Below are 19653 nucleotides of genomic sequence, written 5' to 3' on the forward strand. Positions count from 1 at the left end.
ACTCGTCTGATTTATCCATTAGGAGGAATCGCATTTCCTGCAAATTAGTTTTAAAATTCATTTAATGTCTATGTGTGAAATAAGAATTGTGGAGTCGATGAGATGTACAATCAGATCTGAGCCAAGACCCGTTCTCTGGCAACTGCATGTTATGCGCAGGAACCCTGGTGCGAACTAACCGGTCGGTCTCAGCCGCAGCGATTGTGACCCCTGCTGCCACATAGGTGTGATTAGCGACCAGTCCCAAAGATATATTCGTATTACATTTAAGGCTGTCATTTTAGTGATCGGCAACAGTTTAAGAATCTGTAAGAATCTTTGAAGAAATAGAATTTCTCACCGCCATGTCCATGTTTTCCCGTCCCGGCAGAGGTTGCTCCATCCTGTCCACCACAGGGGCGCAGATATACGGGGGACTGACCATCGAAGCCCGTATGATGGGTAAGCTCAATGACTTGAACTCCTTGACAGCCTGTTCCACCTTCAGCTCCTTGCCGGCTTTCGCTGCAGAGTGAGAGCAGAGAATGATTCGAGCTGGAGTCAGGGGCAGTATTCCCTCTTCCCACGTCAACTTTGCCAACAGATCAAAGCAGAAATTTGGTGCAAAGGCACCCTCAAGCCAGACATTATTGATCTCCCCACAGGCTGTGGCCAAGAGACCGTTAGTCAGCAGCATCAGCTTCAGAATTACCCTTGGCTCAGTGAATGATTGAAGTAGTAACTGCGGCATAGCATTATGCGGTATTTGCAATCTCAAATCAGACCCGCTCGTTGAAGCAATGCAGCATAAGCTCTCTCTTTGACCCTAGCATCTTGGTGACTGCTCACCCAGGGTATCAGACTATCCTCCTTATTCTATATTCTATAATAAACATGCTTCCTTTCAAAAGAAGAGCACATCACGTTTCAATATGCACTCAACATAGATCTGCCTCTGAAATACTTTCAATATCAGTCCCACTATAGTACACACCATCCAGCTCTGGCACATACTTGTTACAAAACACCTTCAACTTGATGCACACTTAATACTGATCACAATATGATACACACATAACATTAACCACACCCTCCGGCTTAACACTGATCTGCTGCAAGTTTGACACTAACTATGCTTGGTATATGATCAATGTGAACTACATTCTGATACATGCATGGCTCAAGCCATATTCCCATTGCACACAAAGCATGCTCCAGAACAAAGTGACAACTGTCTATAATGCACTGATGCAATCTCAAAATTAGCCATTACAATGTATGCATTTGAAACAGAAGTTGGTACTTAATAGTTAATGATTGATACATGATACTTAAGCCTGCACCTACATTCAGTTGATCCAGAAACTCCGTCTAATGTTCAACTAATTTCAAATATCCCTTGATCCCAATATTATCCAATTAGTTTCAACACTGCTTATATTCCTGTACTTGGGTCCCCACCTGGCAGATGCCTGAGACCAGTCAACACCAAGACGCCCTGCACTTAGATCACACTCAATTCAGAGAGTGATGAGCTGGAACAGCGGCCAGAAGCTGCAGTCAGGAAGTATGAACTGGTCAGTCAGCTTGAGTCATGCCTCGCGAGATCACCGGCAGTTTGACCCCTCATCTCAAGGTGGCCTTAGCATCACACAGTCTGTGGAATTCTCTGGCCTCAGAGGGCGGTGGAGGCAGGTTCTCTGGATGCTTTCAAGAGAGAGCTAGATAGGGCTCTTAAAAATAGCGGAGTTAGGGGATATGGGGAGAAGGCAGGAACGGGGTACTGATTGGGGATGATCAGCCATAATCACATTGAATGGCGGTGCTTGCTCGAAGGGCTCGAAGGGCCAAATGGCCTACTCCTGCGCCTATTGTCTATTGTCTATCAGCTCATAATTTAGTCATGGCAAGAGGTGGGAGAGAAAGAGAATGTCAGTTGTTACGTTCAGATAGACTTTCTCAACCTGAAGTAAAGGCGTTTTAGCGCTAAACAAGGAAACGTCGCGTGCTGTGATTTATTAAATTCCTGGGTCTGGCTCTTGCACAACAGTTGAATCCTGCCTGTTGTAAGTGGAGGCAGGCACAGGAACATTCGTGCAGCAGTAATGAGGAAGTCAGTTGTTTAATATTGTGTTCCTATGGCTCATAAACAGCAACATAATAAAGCCAAGATAATATGTTTGGGTGATAATGGCCACAAAGGAGAACTCCTCTATGATTATTTAAAATAACAGAGGAAGCACATTCAGCTGAGGGAGGGGACACAATCTCAGTTTAATGTCCAACTCAAATAGTGATGACTCCAACAGGGTGATGATCAGTATTGATTACAACATGATTATGATCAGAAGCCACTAAGAGCCAAAAGCCAGCAGACACCTGATCTATTTTTTTCATCTCATTACACTGACAGCAGATTTCTGGCTCGAGCATGGCGGAGGACGGCAATTGGAGCAAATTCAAAGGTCAAGTTCGGTATTGAGGGGGTGTAGCTCAGTGGGGCTTGGGTGCAAGGGGCATTGGTTTCCAGAAGCAGGCATTGTATTGTCATCCAAAACACGTCATCTGGGCTATGGTGACAGAGCAAAGTGACAAGCATGTAGAACGCTTAATTATATTTTCTCAAAATGATCCTGCCTCTTGCCTCTAATTTTGCAAATGCAACTTTGTTTCGTCTACCTTTTGTTTGGTTAGCTAATAATATATATTTCTTATGCATGTTCTAAGTTATGATATCAGTATTAGCGCAAAAAAAACAAAACCCCAAACAACCAGTGTGGATTAATATTACTGAAGTGGGAGCGAGGAGAGAAAGGGGAGGCAAACCAAGGAAGTTAAAGATGAAGGTAATTCTTTGCTTCAAGAGGTACCACTATTGTCCACTAGTTCAATGGGAGACAAACAACTGACCATGGCGATTACAGCACTGGCTCAGCAGACGGAGCTTCTGGTAATGTTGGCTTTCAACGCGAGGATTTACTTAACATTGTGCGTGTCTGCCTCAAAGGAGCCTTACCTTATACTTAACTCTTACTAAGCTTACTGAGGGGGTGTTTGGCACTGATATTGGATGACACAATGCATATGAATGTGCTTTGGACATTCTAGGCTAAAATTAATCTGGTTTGATTGATCCCATTCCTTGTTCAATTATTTTTCCACCAGATTGGAAAAAGCAGCAAGTTTGAATTAATCCCAAATCCTCAGAAACAGGAATGTCCTCAACAAACTTTAAAGACACATCCTGTTGAACAAAGGACAATCAGCCTGGGTCAGAGAGCACAGCAGAGCCTGTCTTTCAATAGCTTTTCAATCAGGATGTCAATCCAAAAAGAGGTCCTTGTTACCTGAGATGAAGTATATTCACATCCACTTAATTCAAGATCACAGGGTAAAATGACCATGGTTCTCAGAATCACATCCTGTCCTCACAATGCCAAAGCACGAGGCAACTCCCGGTATTTGTATATATTACAACTGCAGTATTATTCTATGGTGAAATTAATGAGCCAGCCATGTTTCACTGCAAATGCCCTGGAGATTGGTGCTATCAACAATGTGAATTTGTTTTAAAAGTTTGCTACTTTTTTCCCTGAATCACATATCAACAGACGAGACCTGATAACGGGGCAAAATGATCACTTCACGAGAGAAATGTTAGTTTTTTTTATCAAATTTGTGGTCGTTGTTTATTTAGATTTCCAAAAGATATTTGATGAAGTTCCTCTGAGACGTTATGGAATATAATTGAAGCACATGAAACTGCGGGCAATTTATTGGCCTGAATAGAACATTGGTTGAGTGCCAAGATAATGAGGTTAGAGATAATGAAAGATACTCAAATTACTACGATGAGACTCACACAGATCTGTGCCAAATGGTGGAATATTCACCAATGTTATAAGTGACGTACATGATGGTAATAGAAAACCATTTATTCATGTTTGCTAGTTTTGCATAAGTTTTGGACAAAACATAGGATGAATTAAATTACTAAAATATATGAAATGGAGGACAGCCAAGTAATGGTGATGAACAATAACAATTTATTGTGTTCATTTTACTAAATGCATTAACCATGTGTAACCCTTGAGTTTGCAAAAAGTTGACATTTGCTCCCGTGAACTACTTTCAACCAATTACCTTGTCTCAGAGCTTAGATCCTGATCCATATCCTGTTGGCCCAGTTTGCTAGTCTCTCTATTCCCCTCACACACCCAACTCAGAATGGAGCCATCTGTCAGGCTCTTGGGTGCTCTCCCCAAGCCCCAGCTTGCAATGTCCGATCTATCGCATATTCTGTTTTTATTTTATAAACTAAGCAAGGAGCGCAGACATGTTACTTGAGACACATGGTGCCTGCCAATGTCTGCGGGGAGGAAACTGGAGATGCTCAAGAGCACAGAAATGGAGCTGTGCAGACATCTGAAGGCTTTAGGACTCCCAAAGATCATTAGATACAGTTCCTAGGAACTGTTAGTAATAAGCTGAACACGGGGAACCACGTTCACTAAAGAAGGAGGACTTATCAGATGTCCCAGGATGGAAGGCCTCGTCTTGGGAGCAGATGCAGTAGAGACGGGGAAATTGAGAGCGGGGGATTGCATCTTTGCAGGGTGGGAGGAAGTGTATTATTATTATTATCTTATTTATATAGCACATTTTTAGTCAACTTGCATTGACCCCAAAGTGCTTCACATAATTACATTACATTTACACACAGGCAAAGGTGGGTGAAGTGTCTTGCCCCAAGGACACAACGACAGTATGCACTCCAAGCGGGATTCGAACCGGCTACCTTCCGGTCGCCAGCCAAACACTTAGCCCATTGTGCCATCTGTCGTCCCACAGTAGTCCAAATAACTGTAAGAGTCGGGAGGTTCTTATTAAACGCCAGTCAATAATCTGTCATGGAGATAGAGGGATCAAGAATGGCGAGGGAGGTGTCAGAGATACACAGTTAAACTATGAATATTAGATTATTCTATGAGGGGTTATGACAAAACATTCTTCCTTGAACCATTTTTGTTTACTCTTACCTTTACCAATGCAATAAAGCAGCAATTGATTTATGAGTTTTTTGTGTGATTGAAATTTTGAGTTGAACAGCAGCCACAATGAATAGATGAAATGAATGAGGTAAGTCTGTGGTGAATGGATTTGTGTAAGAAAACGCGAGGTTATTCGTTCTTATTTTAACACAAATTAGAAAGGCGCATTAGCCAAATGGATTGGAATTATGGATATATTGTGGACAGGTACAGAAAATATTAGAAACAAAAAGAATGGAATGCTGGATGTATATCTGGAGGACAAGTTTAAGCGATGGAAGTCGCTCTAATTTGATAAAAGGCCCAGTTAGATTACATCTGGTGTACATATTGGCTTTGGGTGGGAGTGAACTATTGAACTAACAAAACCGTCTCACACTGAGGAGATGGTCATCACTGTTAAAGTCTGCATTTCTTCCCCTTTATCCCATCAATAGGTTTGTGGTGAGCTGCTGCAGTGCTTACGTGAAGTTTTATTTCCACGGAGCTGCTGGCAAAGAATTTCAGGATTTCGATTAGATACTGTGAAGGAACAGCAATCTATCTCTTGCTGTTAGACAGAGACAAAGATCTATCTCTAGGCTCTGGGATAGATCTGAGGCAGAGACCATTAAGTGCCTCCTCATCCAACACTTGCAAAATGTACACTACTATAACTCAGTTCAGGACAAGCACCAGTGCTGTCTACAAGTAGGTGCTACAACATAGAAACATAGAAACATAGAAATTAGGTGCAGGAGTAGGCATTCGGCCCTTCGAGCCTGCACCGCCATTTAATATGATCATGGCTGATCATCCAACTCAGTATCCCGTACCTGCCTTCTCTCCATACCCTCTGATCCCCTTGGCCACAAGGGCCACATCTAACTCCCTCTTAAATATAGCCAATGAACTGGCCTCAACTACCCTCTGTGGCAGAGAGTTCCAGAGATTCAACACTCTCTGTGTGAAAAAAGTTCTCCTCGTCTCGGTTTTAAAGGATTTCCCCCTTATCCTTAAGCTGTAACAAGAAGCTCATCCATGAGCAGTGCTCCCGGCAGTCAGTTGTTCATTCTGCCTGCTAGCTTGGCAAACAGCCGCTCAACCTAGCACTGCCCCCGATATCTGTCATAATTACAGCGTCACTAAAATAAATCTGAAATCGCGAATGCCCCTCAGGAGACAACCTACCTTTAACTTTCAGGTAGTGTCCCCCAAAACGGTATGCCTCAAAGTACAAGGCCAGGGGTGTGTAGGAATGGTCCAAGAAAATCTCCACTTGGTTCAACTCAATTCCTTTCCTCTCAAATACTGGCACCAGTGTGTCCCTGCAGAAGAGATAAGCACACATTACTATAAAATAATGAAAGTCCAACAGTGGCAATTCATTCACTGGATCGTGTCTATGGTTGTCACAGTCTCACCGTAACGTTGAAGCACAGACAGAGTCCGTTTGTCCCTTTGAGTCCATGCTGGCTCTGTGTGAGAGCAATCTAACCAGTCACACACGTAACCCCAGCATTCATCTTCCTTTTGAATTACACATTCCATGATTGTTTCACAATATGGAAGAGGTAAATATGGGGCTCCAATTATGTTACACTTAATCACTGTGACCAGGCAGTAGTTGGGGTATATAAGTGTGACACACTCTCCAGAGTGAACAGCAGGAGCAGAGTTCTGTGATTGCATCGCAAGGCCGGGTTCAGATTTGTGAGTGTGAGCCACTCGGCCAGTTTGGAACAGGTCTTGAGGTTTATAAAGTACTGCCCCTTGGGAAGCAGCGAGGCTTGATTAGTGCTGCTCAGGAAGGCACGTGGGTTTTATTATATTAATGTAAACTCAAGCCCTCGAAATACCAGCAGCAATTGCAGAAGGGCCTGATAACACCTTGACTTTGACACTCAAGTGTAATATGTAACAGCGTTACTCTGTCTGGCACTGGTTGGCCTCAGTAACGCACACACGCCTTTGTGCATCACAGTGCCCTCCATAATGTTTGGTACAAAGACCCATCATTTATTTATTTGCCTCTGTACTCCACAATTTGAGATTTGTAAAAGAAAAAAAATCACATGTGGTTAAAGAGCACATTGTCAGATTTTAATAAAGGCCATTTCTATACATTTTGGTTTCACCATGTAGAAATTACAGCAGTGTTTATACATAGTCCCCCCATTTCAGGGCACCATAATGTTTGGGACTCAGCAATGTCATGTAAATGAAAGTAGTCATGTTTAGTATTTTGTTGCATATCCTTTGCATGCAATGACTGCTTGAAGTCTGCGATTCATGGACATCACGAGTTGCTGGGTGTCTTCTCTGGTGATGCTCTGCCAGGCCTGTATTGCAGCCATCTTAGCTTATGCTTGTTTTGGGGGCTAGTTCCCTTTTCTCTTCAGCATATAAAAGGCATGCTCAATTGGGTTCAGACCAGGTGATTGACTTGGCCACTCAAGAATTGACCATTTTTTAGCTTTGAAAAACTCCTTTGTTGCATGAGCAGTATGTTTGAGATCATTGTCTTGCTGTAGAATGAACCACCGGCCATTGAGTTTTGAGACATTTGTTTGAACTTGAGCAGATAGGATGTGTCTATACACTTCAGAATTCATTATGCTACTACCATCAGCAGTTGTATCATCAATGAAGATAAGTGAGCCAATACCTTCAGCAGCCATACATGCCCAGGCCATTTCACAGATGAGGTGGTATGCTTTGGATCTTGGGAGGACTATGTATAAACACAGCTGTAATTTCTACTTTGTGAAACCAAAATGTATAAACATGGCCTTTAATAAAATCTGACAGTGGGCACTTTAACCACATGTGATTTTTTTCTATTACAAATCTCAAATTGTGGAGTATAGAGGCAAATAAATAAATGATGGGTCTTTGTCCCAAACATTATACAGGTCACTGTATCTGAAAAAAAATGCTAAAGGCAATTAATTACTCGTGCATGGATTGCTAAATGCTAGTGCGTGATAAACTCAAGTATATATGTTTATAGAGAGAATAATTCAAAGGGATAAGATGTTGGGGGTTCCAATCCCAGCCTGGTTTACTATGAGGATACAAACATAGGCTGCGATGATTCATTGGTTACTCCACAACAGAACCAGTGGAACTAATAGACAGTTAATATTCTCAGAACTGCTTGGCAAGGGATGCGACAGATTCGGGAATCTTTGAGAACCTCTCCTACATACCCGAGAGTCCTTTTCTTCATTGCAGGGACAATTTCTGTCTCAATGTTGACATTCAAATCAAACTTCAGAGTGAAACATTCCTTACTGGGGTCCTGCAAAGCAAGAAGAGAGAATAAGCATCCGGGAGCAATGCTGGATAACAGGGAGTTGATGGAGACACAGTAGGGAGCACAGGCTTCTCTCAATAATCCCACTATTTTCCACATCACAACTGAACAGGACTTTTTAGCATCCAATATTAGAGAGCTCATGTTATTTCTGGTATAGCCTTCATAGCCAGTCCAGACCAGTAACACAAAGCCATTTAGCTCTGGCCATCTTAAATCCCATAATGGCTTCTCATCTGATGAGATGTCATAATGACTTATGCTCTACTATAAAATTGCTATAAAATGAGAATCAATATTGGAAAGTAGTTCATTCCCTCCCAAAGTCCAGCCCTAGTTGCTTCTGCCCTGGGAGAGTGCAGCACACTATTTTGGAGGCCATTTAAGTAATGCCCTGGGCAGAAATTGAAGAGGGAGATAGGTGAATAGGAAGGGTGGGTCAAGTGAAACGGAGCCCATGATATTGAACACAGTGCACTACGAAGATGAACCTCACATCAGTGTGGCGACGGCGAGCTTTCTTCTTGCTTAGCTTGAGTGCAGAATTTCTCTTCTCACTGTAAGGTGGAGAGAATTCAATGAGAACCTGCTTTACCACAAATACAATACCCTCCTTACACCAATAAATTATCACCTTCACTCTCCCCCCACATTCAGTCCCAGGTTCAATCAATTGAGGGGAGCCATGTTAAAGGACCTTAGGTAGGGATCAATTCCCCTTTACTCCCCAGAGCCTCTGGTATATATTGGGTAACTCTGCTTACTACATCACTGAACCAACGTGAGAGAAATGCACGATTCTGTCCCTCAGGATAGTGGGACCATGTGCAGAGTTAACAGGCTTTTTGTCAGGACCCTTCTTCTGAGATGCTGCCTGACCTGCTGAATTACTCCAGCAGTTTGTGACTTTTCTGGGGGTATTAATAGTTCGTAGTCACATATAGGACCACAATTCTGGATAAATAACAGCCTCAGAGTGCGAGCAATGTCAAAACTGGACAAAACTGGAAAGTCTTGATCAAAGTCCTGGTTCAGTAATTTGGCAATAATTTAATAATTTAAGATTTGCTGAAAAGAAAATTCAGATAAAAACCAGCCACAGGTTTAACTCTCTGTCCCCACCCACTCTCCTGACATCAGTCTGAAGAAGGGTCTCGACCCGAAAACGTCACCCATTCCTTTTCTCCAGAGATGATGCCTGACCCGCCGAGTTACTCCATCATTTTGTGTCTACCTTCGATTTAGCTCTCTGGAATTTGGTTTAAGACCCACTTGAGCAAAATGCTCTGATCCTGGATAGACTTTTACCATTTTCCATCCATCCCACTGTCATCATCTTCCTCCTTGTCCGACGAAGTTCTGGTCCGGGGCGGGCACGATCGTGTCGAGACATTCCGGGCCAAAACAGATCCTATGAAAACAACAGGAGATAAGGGCTTTGCCAAATCCTATCTTTGGTGCTACCTCTTGAAATCTAGGAAGCGTAATCCTTCCAAGATTTTGATGCTTGCACAACTCAAGCTTCTTATTTGTAGGAAGGAACTGCAGATGCTGGTTTAAACTGAAGATAGATACAAAAAGCTGGAGTAACTCAGCGGGACAGGCAGCGTCTGTGGGGAGAAGGTATGGGTGACGTGTGGAGAGAAGGAATGGGTGACGCGACAGGTAGCATCTGTGGAGAGAAGGAATGGATGACTTTTCGAGTCGAGACCCAAGGGTCTCGACTCGAAACGTCACCCATTCCTTCTCTCCACAGATGCTGCCTGTCCCGCTGAGTTACTGAGTTCCTTCTCTCCACAGATGCTGCCTGTCCTGCTGAGTTACTGAGTTCCTTCTCTCCACAGATGCTGCCTGTCCCGCTGAGTTACTCCAGCTTCTTGTGTCTATCTTCAAGCTTCTTATTTATCCTCAGTTTCCACCACTGTCGGCTGCGTCTGCAGCCACTTTGAAATGTTTTCTCCGAGCCCTTATGACTTATTACTCCAACTTTCCTTCATACCATGCCTTAAAAACTAATTATTCGACTGAGATTTTGCTCTTGTCAAAATAATCTTTTGTAATTCAATGTCAAATTTTACTGGAGAACATTGAGATATTTGATGTAATGAGGCATAATGTAAACTTGAGTTGGAGCGAGGTTTGACATGGAGCCGAGTGATCTCATGGCTCAACTACATGAAAAGTGAAATTATGTTTATAAAGAAAATCATATTGTATTGTGTTTCCTCTTGTAAAAGATGGAATCAGCGTTTGCATTTCCCCCATTTATTCAGTTCCTTGTGTATCGCTGGCAAAACCGGCATGTTAATTACCCTCAAGATAGTGGTTTGTCGGATGCCTGCTTGAATCCCTGCAATCTGCGAATTTATTCCCAAATAGGGAATAGACCGGTGATCCAGAGTCTTTATGATCCAGCGAATCTGAAATCCTACCATAACAGCTGTGGAATTTATGTTTGGTCAATTGAATACATTCTGGAACTAAAAAGTGTGTGGTGCTGTAAAATAGCCAACTGGTTCATTTATGTCCTTTTATGGGAGGGTAACTGTTGATCTCACCCGATCCAGCCTAAATGCAACCAAACCAACAGCAATGCGGTTCACTATTAACTGACCTCCAAGCAGGCTCGCTACTTACATCAAAGGTAAAAAGGGATGCGTGATGTTGATCTGAAGATATCACGTAGTAAGTTTAATTACATCAAACTGTTGCTTGATCGGTCTGCCAGATTTTGGCACAACTCCACACATATTAATGAAGGAGAGTCTGCAGGGTTGGCTGTGTCGGGAAAATCCTGGTTGTGTTTAGTTTAGTTTCGTTCAGAGATACAGCGCGGAAAGAGGCCCTTCGGCCCACCGAGTCCGAGCCGACCGCACATTAATACTATCCTACACACACTAGGGACAAATTTACATTCATACCAAGCCAATTAACCTACAAACCTTTGGAGTGTGGGAGGGAACTGGAGATCCCGGAGAAAACCCATGCCGGTCACAGAGAGAACGTACAAACTCCGTACAGACAGCGCCCATCGTCGGGATCGAACCCGGGTCTCTGGAACTGTGAGGCAGCAACTCTATTGCTGCTCCACCGTGCCCCAGTGTTCAAATCTGCTGCTAAGTTTGATGCTGGATGGTGTGTCCAAGTGTATCATTGTTTTCTGAAATCTGAATGACTTTCTAGGCAGCTAAATGTTAACCACAAAAGTATGAGACTTGAGATACATACAGGTCAAAGCAAATTAGATATTTCCTTCTATCAACGATATCTGTGGAGAAGATGGGTTTTACATAATATTAGCTTTCTAATTCAAATTAATGAAACTTAAACTTAAATTTCCAAACCATCATTTTGAAAATAATCCAGAGTTCTGGAAGATCCATCAAACAACTAAGTCATCTGCTAAATCTGATAGTATTGACCACTTGCACTACAAGATATGTTCAAATGTCTGCTGGCTGCAAGCAAGGTATGAGATGATTGGGGGACATGAAGTCTGAAGAAGGGTCTCGACCCAAAGCGTCACCAATGTCTTCTCTCCAGAGATGCTGCCTGTCCCACTGAGTTACTCCAGCATTTTGTGTCTATCTTTGGAGGACATGAAACATGGATTGAGAGTATTATTTAGAGAATGGGAGAGTGGAGGAGGGCAAGGATATATAACACCTTGTTTATGAATAACAATACGTTCAAGGTCAGTCAGGAAAAGGCAGTAACTGGCCTGTCAGTGGGTTGCTGTGTTTTCCTGTCTGCACGATAACATCACTGTGTGTGTGTGCGTGGCTTGACAAGGTCAAAATCCTGTGAAAACTAAGGTGCTAAGAATGTTATCAGGCATGATGCCAGTGCAATCAGGAAAACACAGCAAGGCAAACAAAGAAGGGAGTGAATAGTGGAAGAGAACAAAAGACGGACCTTGAGGTGGGAGGTCAAATCTGATATGCCGGTCAAAATGCATTGCCTCGTGGAGTTTGCTGTCACATGATGCACAGAGGTTGAGTGGGGACTGATTGTTAATGTCCTGACAATCACCGTGGTGGCACACCTGAAAGAGGAAGACATCGCGTTAGAAAAATGCTGAGCAGAAATGAACCAAACACTGACCAATATGTCACACAAAATGCAATCGTAACCAAGAAGTATATGTGTCTGAGTCTGAGAAGTGGGGGATATGATCAAATAGTGTAAGGTTTTTCTCCTCCAGTTGAAAACAGGATTACATCTGACATTGTACAGAAAACTGAGAATGTGTTTGGGGTATTCCTGCCCTTGCTAATGTGGAAAAATGCTGTGGCTCTTCATTGCCATTACTGTGTCAGAGCCCTTTATTAGAACGAGCGCAATCATGACATTCCACTTATCGTATCGTTTTACAACCCAGTTTGAGCACAGATTCACGTGAACCAAGACTGACGTGGCTGCTGGTTACATAATCAATCTTTTACTGGCAGATAAGACACAACAAATAGTTCGTGACGTCCTTGGCTTACCTCAGGGAAATAAGAATTTCCTTTGCTACCATGCTTGGCCTTCTGCCAGGTTAAAAACCTCAAGCAAACTCAGTGTGAAACCTTCAGTCTCCCAAAAAAATGTGCTGCCTCCCAGTCAGCTACTTAGTCTGTTTATCCCCAGCTCCTTCCTCACCAGATAGATATTTTATTAAGAGCTGTAGGGTGTGCAAGTCCAGCATCTCTGGATATCAGTCTTGCTCCCAACATAACTTTGGCTTTGTCCCTTCGCAAAATTCAGTGAAATCGGCAGCTTCATCAAAGGTCCTGGTTTCAGTTCCCATGACAGGGAGTGGGGAATTAGAGCCATGCAGATCTATGTGGTAAAATGACACAGTGAGGAGGACTTTGGGTATACAAGGGGTTGGGAATCTGTGCTAGGGCTGGGCAGGAAGAGAGGGTTAGAACTCCAGATAAATTAAATATAACACCAGAAACAGCCTTTATATCCTGCTGTGGGTTTCCATTAGTTATGACTCATTCTGAGCACTGTAAGAGCAGTCAATGAACCATATATCCCTCTATTTTATAATTTCTCATTTGTTTTTGCAAAAGATAAGCAAAATGTCTCCTTCACTGACTTAATTCAGCCTGTGGGCAGTAACTGGTCATTAGCCATGAGTCAGGGAATAACGGTCCCTTATACTGTCCCAAACACTTCTCAGGCAGGTATAACATACGTTAACTATTGGCTCAAGCTCTGTCTTTGACAGTCTGTATATTGCCCCATCAAATACTCCCACAGAAGGTATAAGCACAGATTATATTCAGAGCATGAGCCGGGATATATAGTTCGATGCACTCGTAGCTTCCTTTGTAAAGCTCAGGATCCACATGCTGTACATAGTGATGGAGGTTGAACTCTTGTGCGCCGCTTCCAGTGGATGGCGGCTGCTGGCTAACGTGTATCATTGGAAGTTGCGGGGGACACCATACTGCGAAACTCATTGCATCTGCTGTACAATTGAGTTCTAGGAAAAAGCTGCGAACGAGCAAATTTAGATAGATGGCCAATTAACTGTCAGCAGGAAAAGATATCACCTAATCCAGTTGAGAAACAATGCCAAAGTAGGCATTAAAACCCTTCTCCAGCCCTTGAGCAACATGAAGGAGGCGACTGACCAGAAACACCACTGTCCATTGCCTCCACAGATGCTGCCTGACCCACTGAGTTACTCAAGCACTTTGTGTTGTGCTAAAGATTCCAGCATATGAAGTATTTTTGTGTCTACCGCACTTATCAGTCTCTTTGAGACCTTGAGGAATACGATTCAAATCAAAAATAGAAGGCATGTTTGGTCATTCTATGTTATCATCACTTTCAGTCGAATGCTCCAAGGATTTTACTTTCTCAGAGAATCCTCCACCAATATTTATCAGGGAGGCATTTTGTGTTTGGCCGTAGAAAACTCCCAGAGGGGATTTCCCGGCTGGAATCGTCATAGTGTGCCAGCTGAAGGTGGGCCAGAAAGGTCATGGGCCAGAAAGGTCATGGGTCGTAAGATGTTGCAATTGAGGGCAACTGGCCGGTGGATGATGTCATTGACAGGCTAGGGGGATGCTTCGTCACTGCCCCTGATGGACCCACTGAGCAGGGCTGGCTGAATTTTGACTTGGCTTCAAGCACAATGTACGGAGGAAAAGGCAGCCAGAAGAAGTATTCTATAGTTGTCAGAAGTCCTCAATTTATAATAAAGTAAATCCTCCCACTGATGGACTGAAATCTAGAGCTCAATCTTTTGGTGGAGAGAGAAAATTAAGTTGTTTTAAAGCTCAGCCCAGACATTGAACAGACACCGGTATAAATATTGTGCTCTGGGCAGTCTTTTTACAGTAGTTCAGTAAACCAAGAGTGTCTTCATCTGGCTCTGCGAATGTTGAACTACAGCTGATATCAACTACTCAGGAATGATCCACGTTTACATGGGGTGAGGACTCTTTTAATTCCTTTCTCTGATAAACTGTCCGTGGGCTTAAAGCGCCAGACTCTCTTGTTATTCCAAGTGTTTCCCTGTTCTTTAGCCACAAACTCCAATATCACATGGGAAACTAATCCAAAAATGTAACAGTCTCTGGGATCCAGGTAAAGTAGGCAAATTGGATCAAATATTTCTTGCTATTAGAAGGTAATTGCGGTTGGTTGCTTCTGTGACTGGAAGCCTGTGAGCACTGGCGCACAAAAATGCTGGAGAAACTCAGCGGGTGCAGCAGCATCTATGGAGGGAAGGAAATAGGCAACGTTTCGGACCGGAAGGAAATAGGCAACGTTTCGGACCGCTCCATAGATGCTGCTGCACCCGCTGAGTTTCTCCAGCATTTTTGTGTACCTTCGATTTTGCAGCATCTGCAGTTCCTTCTTAAACAGCCTGTGAGAACTGATAGGGGCACATCGAGACCAATACTGGGATCCTTACTGTTTGCTTATATACATTAATAATTTTGATTTCTATGTAGGATGTATGATTACTAAGCGACTGATCTTATACAAATGAGTGGAACGGATAATAAAGCTAGAAGAAGATATGGATCATTGGGTAAAATGTGCAGAACAATGGGAGTTGGAATTTAATCCTGATCAGTGAGAGGTGATGGACTTTGGGAGGACAAATTAGGAAAGGACTATCATAATGAATGGAAGGGCCTCAGGGTGTGTTGAAGAACTGCGGGACCTTGTTGTAAAGGTCCAAGGATCACAGTGGCAGCACAATAAGGTGATGAAGAAGGCGTATAGGATGCACGCCTTCATTGCATGGTGGTTATGCAGTGCTGGATTTCCATGTCACCACACTTTAGGAAGGACGTGACTGTCCTCGGGAGCTGCAGAGGAAATTAACCACGATTTTGCCAGACATGGAGTGTTTCAGTTATGAGGAGAAACTGGGGTTGTTTTCTTTACATGAGGAGGGTGACTGTGACATGATGGAGATACACAAAATTAGAACGGACATAAAGGGTTCTCCGTGGATCATCACCTTGTCGTGGTGGAGAAGCTTGTGTGGACCCGAGATCCAGAGGGCGATGCCGTCTGGAGCTATGCTCCTGGTAGGGCCACCCATGGCGGTAAGGTCGAGTGGGAGGGCTCTAACAAAGAGCAATTGAACCAGGACCTCAACGGTGGAACAGGCGGAGGGAGGATGATAGCTGACCTTGGTGCAGCAGAAAAGGGTCATCTTGGACTCCATGCCACTGGATCCTGACCCAGATCTGTCAAGGACCGTGGGGTGGCTGTCTGTGCACCAGTCTCCCCACGTTAAACAACGTCACACACAGGTGTTCTCCATATAGGGAATAGCATCCTGGAGACACCCAAGTCAGCCATGACCAAAGGTGGGCCTAAGATAAAATGTTATAGCAGGAAACTTTACTTCATAGAAGGGGTGACAAAAACTGGAGGGTATAGGTTGGGGATGGGGGTTAGGTAGTTTAGAGGAGAGCTGAGGAGGATTGTTTTCACTGCCTAGATGATTACTTGAATTACCAATGCATTTAAGTAATTGGATCAAATGCTGGTCATGGTTCTAGTACAGATGAGTCCTTGACGATCAGGATGAATGTGGTGAACACAAGGTGCAGTTTCTGTGTTGTATGACTCTGTAGTAAGTGGATCTGATGAGGTAAATATAAATCCTTTCCTCACTCCAGTTTTCTAGGATTGATCTGAAAATTAGAGCAATGATGAAAATGAAATTTAAAAAAATATTTGCACACAAAAAGTTTGCTAGTAACTTGGAACTTTCTTCCACAAAGCCAATTAATGGAAGGTTAATTGCTAATTATAAATCTGAGATTTTTAGATTTGAGGTAAACGCCGGATAAGAGAGAGAGATTGATTTAGGAATAGATCATAGATCAACTGCAATCTTACTGAGTGGCATCACAGCCCTTGGGGTTAATGGGCTTGTTCCTGTTCCTAAATCATTCAGGATTTCTGCTTTTGATCACTGCCCAGTGTCCTAGGGGCAGGTAGTAGGGGAATCAGTCAAGCTTTCTGCTCCTGACTGCTGCTTGGTGACCCTTACATTAGTGAGAAAGATCATTCAGGGTTCTTGCTGCTGATAATAGAAAACTGGCCTCGGGGTTAGTGAAAGGAAATCAGCCTGCCTTATTTTCCCATGCCAGATTTTTTTTTTTTTTTTTTTTTTTTGTGTGTGTGTGTGTGTGTGTGTGTGCGCGTGTGTGTGTTTTCGCGTGCGCGTGTGTGTGTTTGTGTGTGTGTGTGTGTGTGTGTGTGTGTGTGTGTGTGTGTGTTTGTGTGTGTGTGTGTGTTTGTGTGTGTGTTTCGCGTGCTCTGTGTGTGTGCGTGCGCTGTGTGCGTGTGTGTGTTTTTGCGTGTGTGTGTGTGTGTGCGTGTGTGTGTTTTTGCGTGTGTGCGTGTGTGCGCGCGTGCTGCGCGCTAAGAAAAGTGTTGCTAGTGTGTGAATAATGCAAACATTGATTGTGAACTTGTGGCATGATTATATAACCACCAACTAGCATTGGGGCTTCACTACAGATTTGTCCATCCCCTTAATATTGATTGCCTAATTAATCAGCTGGAAACTTGGCAAATTGCTTAAACTCTGACATGTCTCAGAATAGGACAAACAACAGGATTCCAGGATGTCACAATACAGGTGACTGTGCAATTCGGCCACTAACATTTCACACCCATTGCACCAGCCTGTTCTGCTGATTCGTTTTGCATCCACGTGGTGTTACATCTGTGTCATTGGTTCAGAGTGCAGAAAGATCAACAGTCAGGTGAACAAGGGGAAATGATGAGCAATGAGGTCAGTCAGGAAACAGAAAGAAACAAATGGAAGCAAAGAATATTAGAGCGGGGCAATTATATTAAAGTTGATAAAGTGGTGACCAAGATTTGAAGTGTAAAAGCAGTACAAGAGGGGGGGAGAGAGAGGGGAAAGTGGGGAAGAGTGGACGAGAGGTGGGGGGAGAAGGTGGTGTGGGGGCGGAGGAGAGGGAGAAGAAGTGAGAGGAGGGGAGTGGTGTGGAGAAGGGGGAGAGAGGTGGGTAGAGGGAAAGCGAGAGAGAGGAGAGAAAGAGAGAGTGAATGACACAAGGTCTCTCTCTAGTCAGGGTGATAAGGAGAGCAGAAGAGCAGGACATAATGTGCCTTGGCATTTGCGTCAGATTCAATCGTCTCTAGGGCAGATCTGCCTCACATAAGCTGCAGGTTGACAAATTACTCCATGACCTTGACTGCACCCAGCTCTGGGGCTCAGATGCTGCACGTACATAAATCAATAACAAAACCCTCAATGTGTTTTTACATTCCGGGTATTTCACAACAGGGGGCATGGGAGACCTGTTGTCACAGTCAGAGTCAACAGCTTAGGAGGAGGAGCAGATGGAACCTTAGTAAATGTTGGCACCTTCAGGAGAAGAGAAAGAAGGGAAAGGGAAACTATATTAAATGGAAGAACAATTTAAACTCTCTACTAACGCAGACTAACCAACCGTGAATGCATTTGGACGCAAAATAGACCATACCTGGGTAATTGATATAAAACACTTTGTGAGCAACAGGTCATAGATTTGATCAAGCTTCTATCACCAGGACCTGCTGGGCTTCTGCTGTCTAATTACTTGAACCATATGTTATTAAGGTAGCAGAAGGTCTTTTTCTATCCCTTTGGTGCTGGGGGATGATTGGCTGTCTTTACTCTGCGAGTATTCACTCTACAGCACGGTCCGATTCAGGCAGCAACACAAGGGCAAGATATTAAATTGATCTCAGGAGGATGTAACTTTACCTGCTCTTTTCATTTGTCCCCACCCCACCTTGCTGTCTCTGCAGCTCTTGATGGTGCAGCACAATACACCTGTCGACTCTTACACTCCCCGTCAATACATCATTAACACAAAAGGAGCAATGCATCCTTCCGGCTCACTAACACACTTGGCTTTCCCCGTGGCACTGCCTGATCACTCACTGTTACAGAGGTAAGGCAAGGCGATGGAAACATCACGTTTTAATTTTGGGAAGATTCAAAACCATAATCCTCTGGGTTTGCATTCTGTGAAGTTATCCTCACTACTGTTGCAACCAGGAGGGTGAGTAAAACATTTGGGAGTGAGATGTGCCAAGATAACAAAGAGGCCTAAGTATTATAACATTATAAGCATTATAACACCAGTATCAGATGGATTATCAACAGTGTAGGTAGGGCAAGTAAGGCTTACGTTGATCTGATGGGAGGCACAGTGGGGGAGCTAGTAGAGCTGCTGCCTCACAATGTCAGAGTCCCAGGTTTAACACTGACCTTGGATGCTGTCTATGTGGAGTTTGCATGTTTGTATGGGTTTTCGTGTCCATATGGGTTTTCCCCGGATGGCCCGGTTTCCTCCCACATGTCGAAAACGAGCGACTTTGTTGGTTAATTAGCCTCTGTAAATTGCCCCGTGTGTGCAAGGAGTGGATGGACAAGTGGGATTTCAGAATTAGTGTGAATGGATGATTGATGGACGGTGTGGGCTTGGTGGGATGAGGGGCCTGCTAAACTACACCTTTCAAAACCAAGGAATGTCCCAAAGATTTTAAACCATTCTTTAAATTGTAGCCACTATTTTTCTGCAAGAAACACAGCTGTCACAGATGCAGGAAGATTGTTCCCGATGTTGGGGAAGTCCAGGACAAGGGGTCACAGCTTAAGGATAAGGGGGAAATCCTTTAAAACCGAGATGAGGAAAACATTTTTCACACAGAGAGTGGTGAATCTCTGGAACTCTCTGCCACAGAGGGCAGTTGAGGCCAGTTCATTGGCTATATTTAAGAGGGAGTTAGATGTGGCCCTTGTGGCTAAGGGGATCAGGGGGT

At 43.6% G+C, this 19653-nt stretch overlaps 1 protein-coding gene across 7 annotated transcripts in view; it reads right to left on the bottom strand.

Annotated features, from left to right (window-relative positions):
- plekhg5b (pleckstrin homology domain containing, family G (with RhoGef domain) member 5b) overlaps positions 1-19653 on the bottom strand; it is an 87939-nt gene that overhangs the window by 26342 nt on the left and 41944 nt on the right. For all 7 annotated transcript variants that reach the window (XM_055659258.1, XM_055659256.1, XM_055659253.1 and 4 more), the window contains 6 exons: positions 12244-12373; positions 9637-9739; positions 8825-8885; positions 8222-8313; positions 6201-6337; positions 341-504 (listed from right to left, as the gene is read on the bottom strand). In XM_055659258.1, the coding sequence (XP_055515233.1) occupies positions 341-504; positions 6201-6337; positions 8222-8313; positions 8825-8885; positions 9637-9739; positions 12244-12286 (600 nt within the window). In that variant the 5' untranslated portion in view covers positions 12287-12373. The remainder of the gene's footprint in view (positions 1-340; positions 505-6200; positions 6338-8221; positions 8314-8824; positions 8886-9636; positions 9740-12243; positions 12374-19653) is intronic.

Source organism: Leucoraja erinacea, chromosome 30 (assembly GCF_028641065.1).
Source record: "Leucoraja erinacea ecotype New England chromosome 30, Leri_hhj_1, whole genome shotgun sequence".
NCBI lineage: Eukaryota > Metazoa > Chordata > Chondrichthyes > Rajiformes > Rajidae > Leucoraja > Leucoraja erinaceus.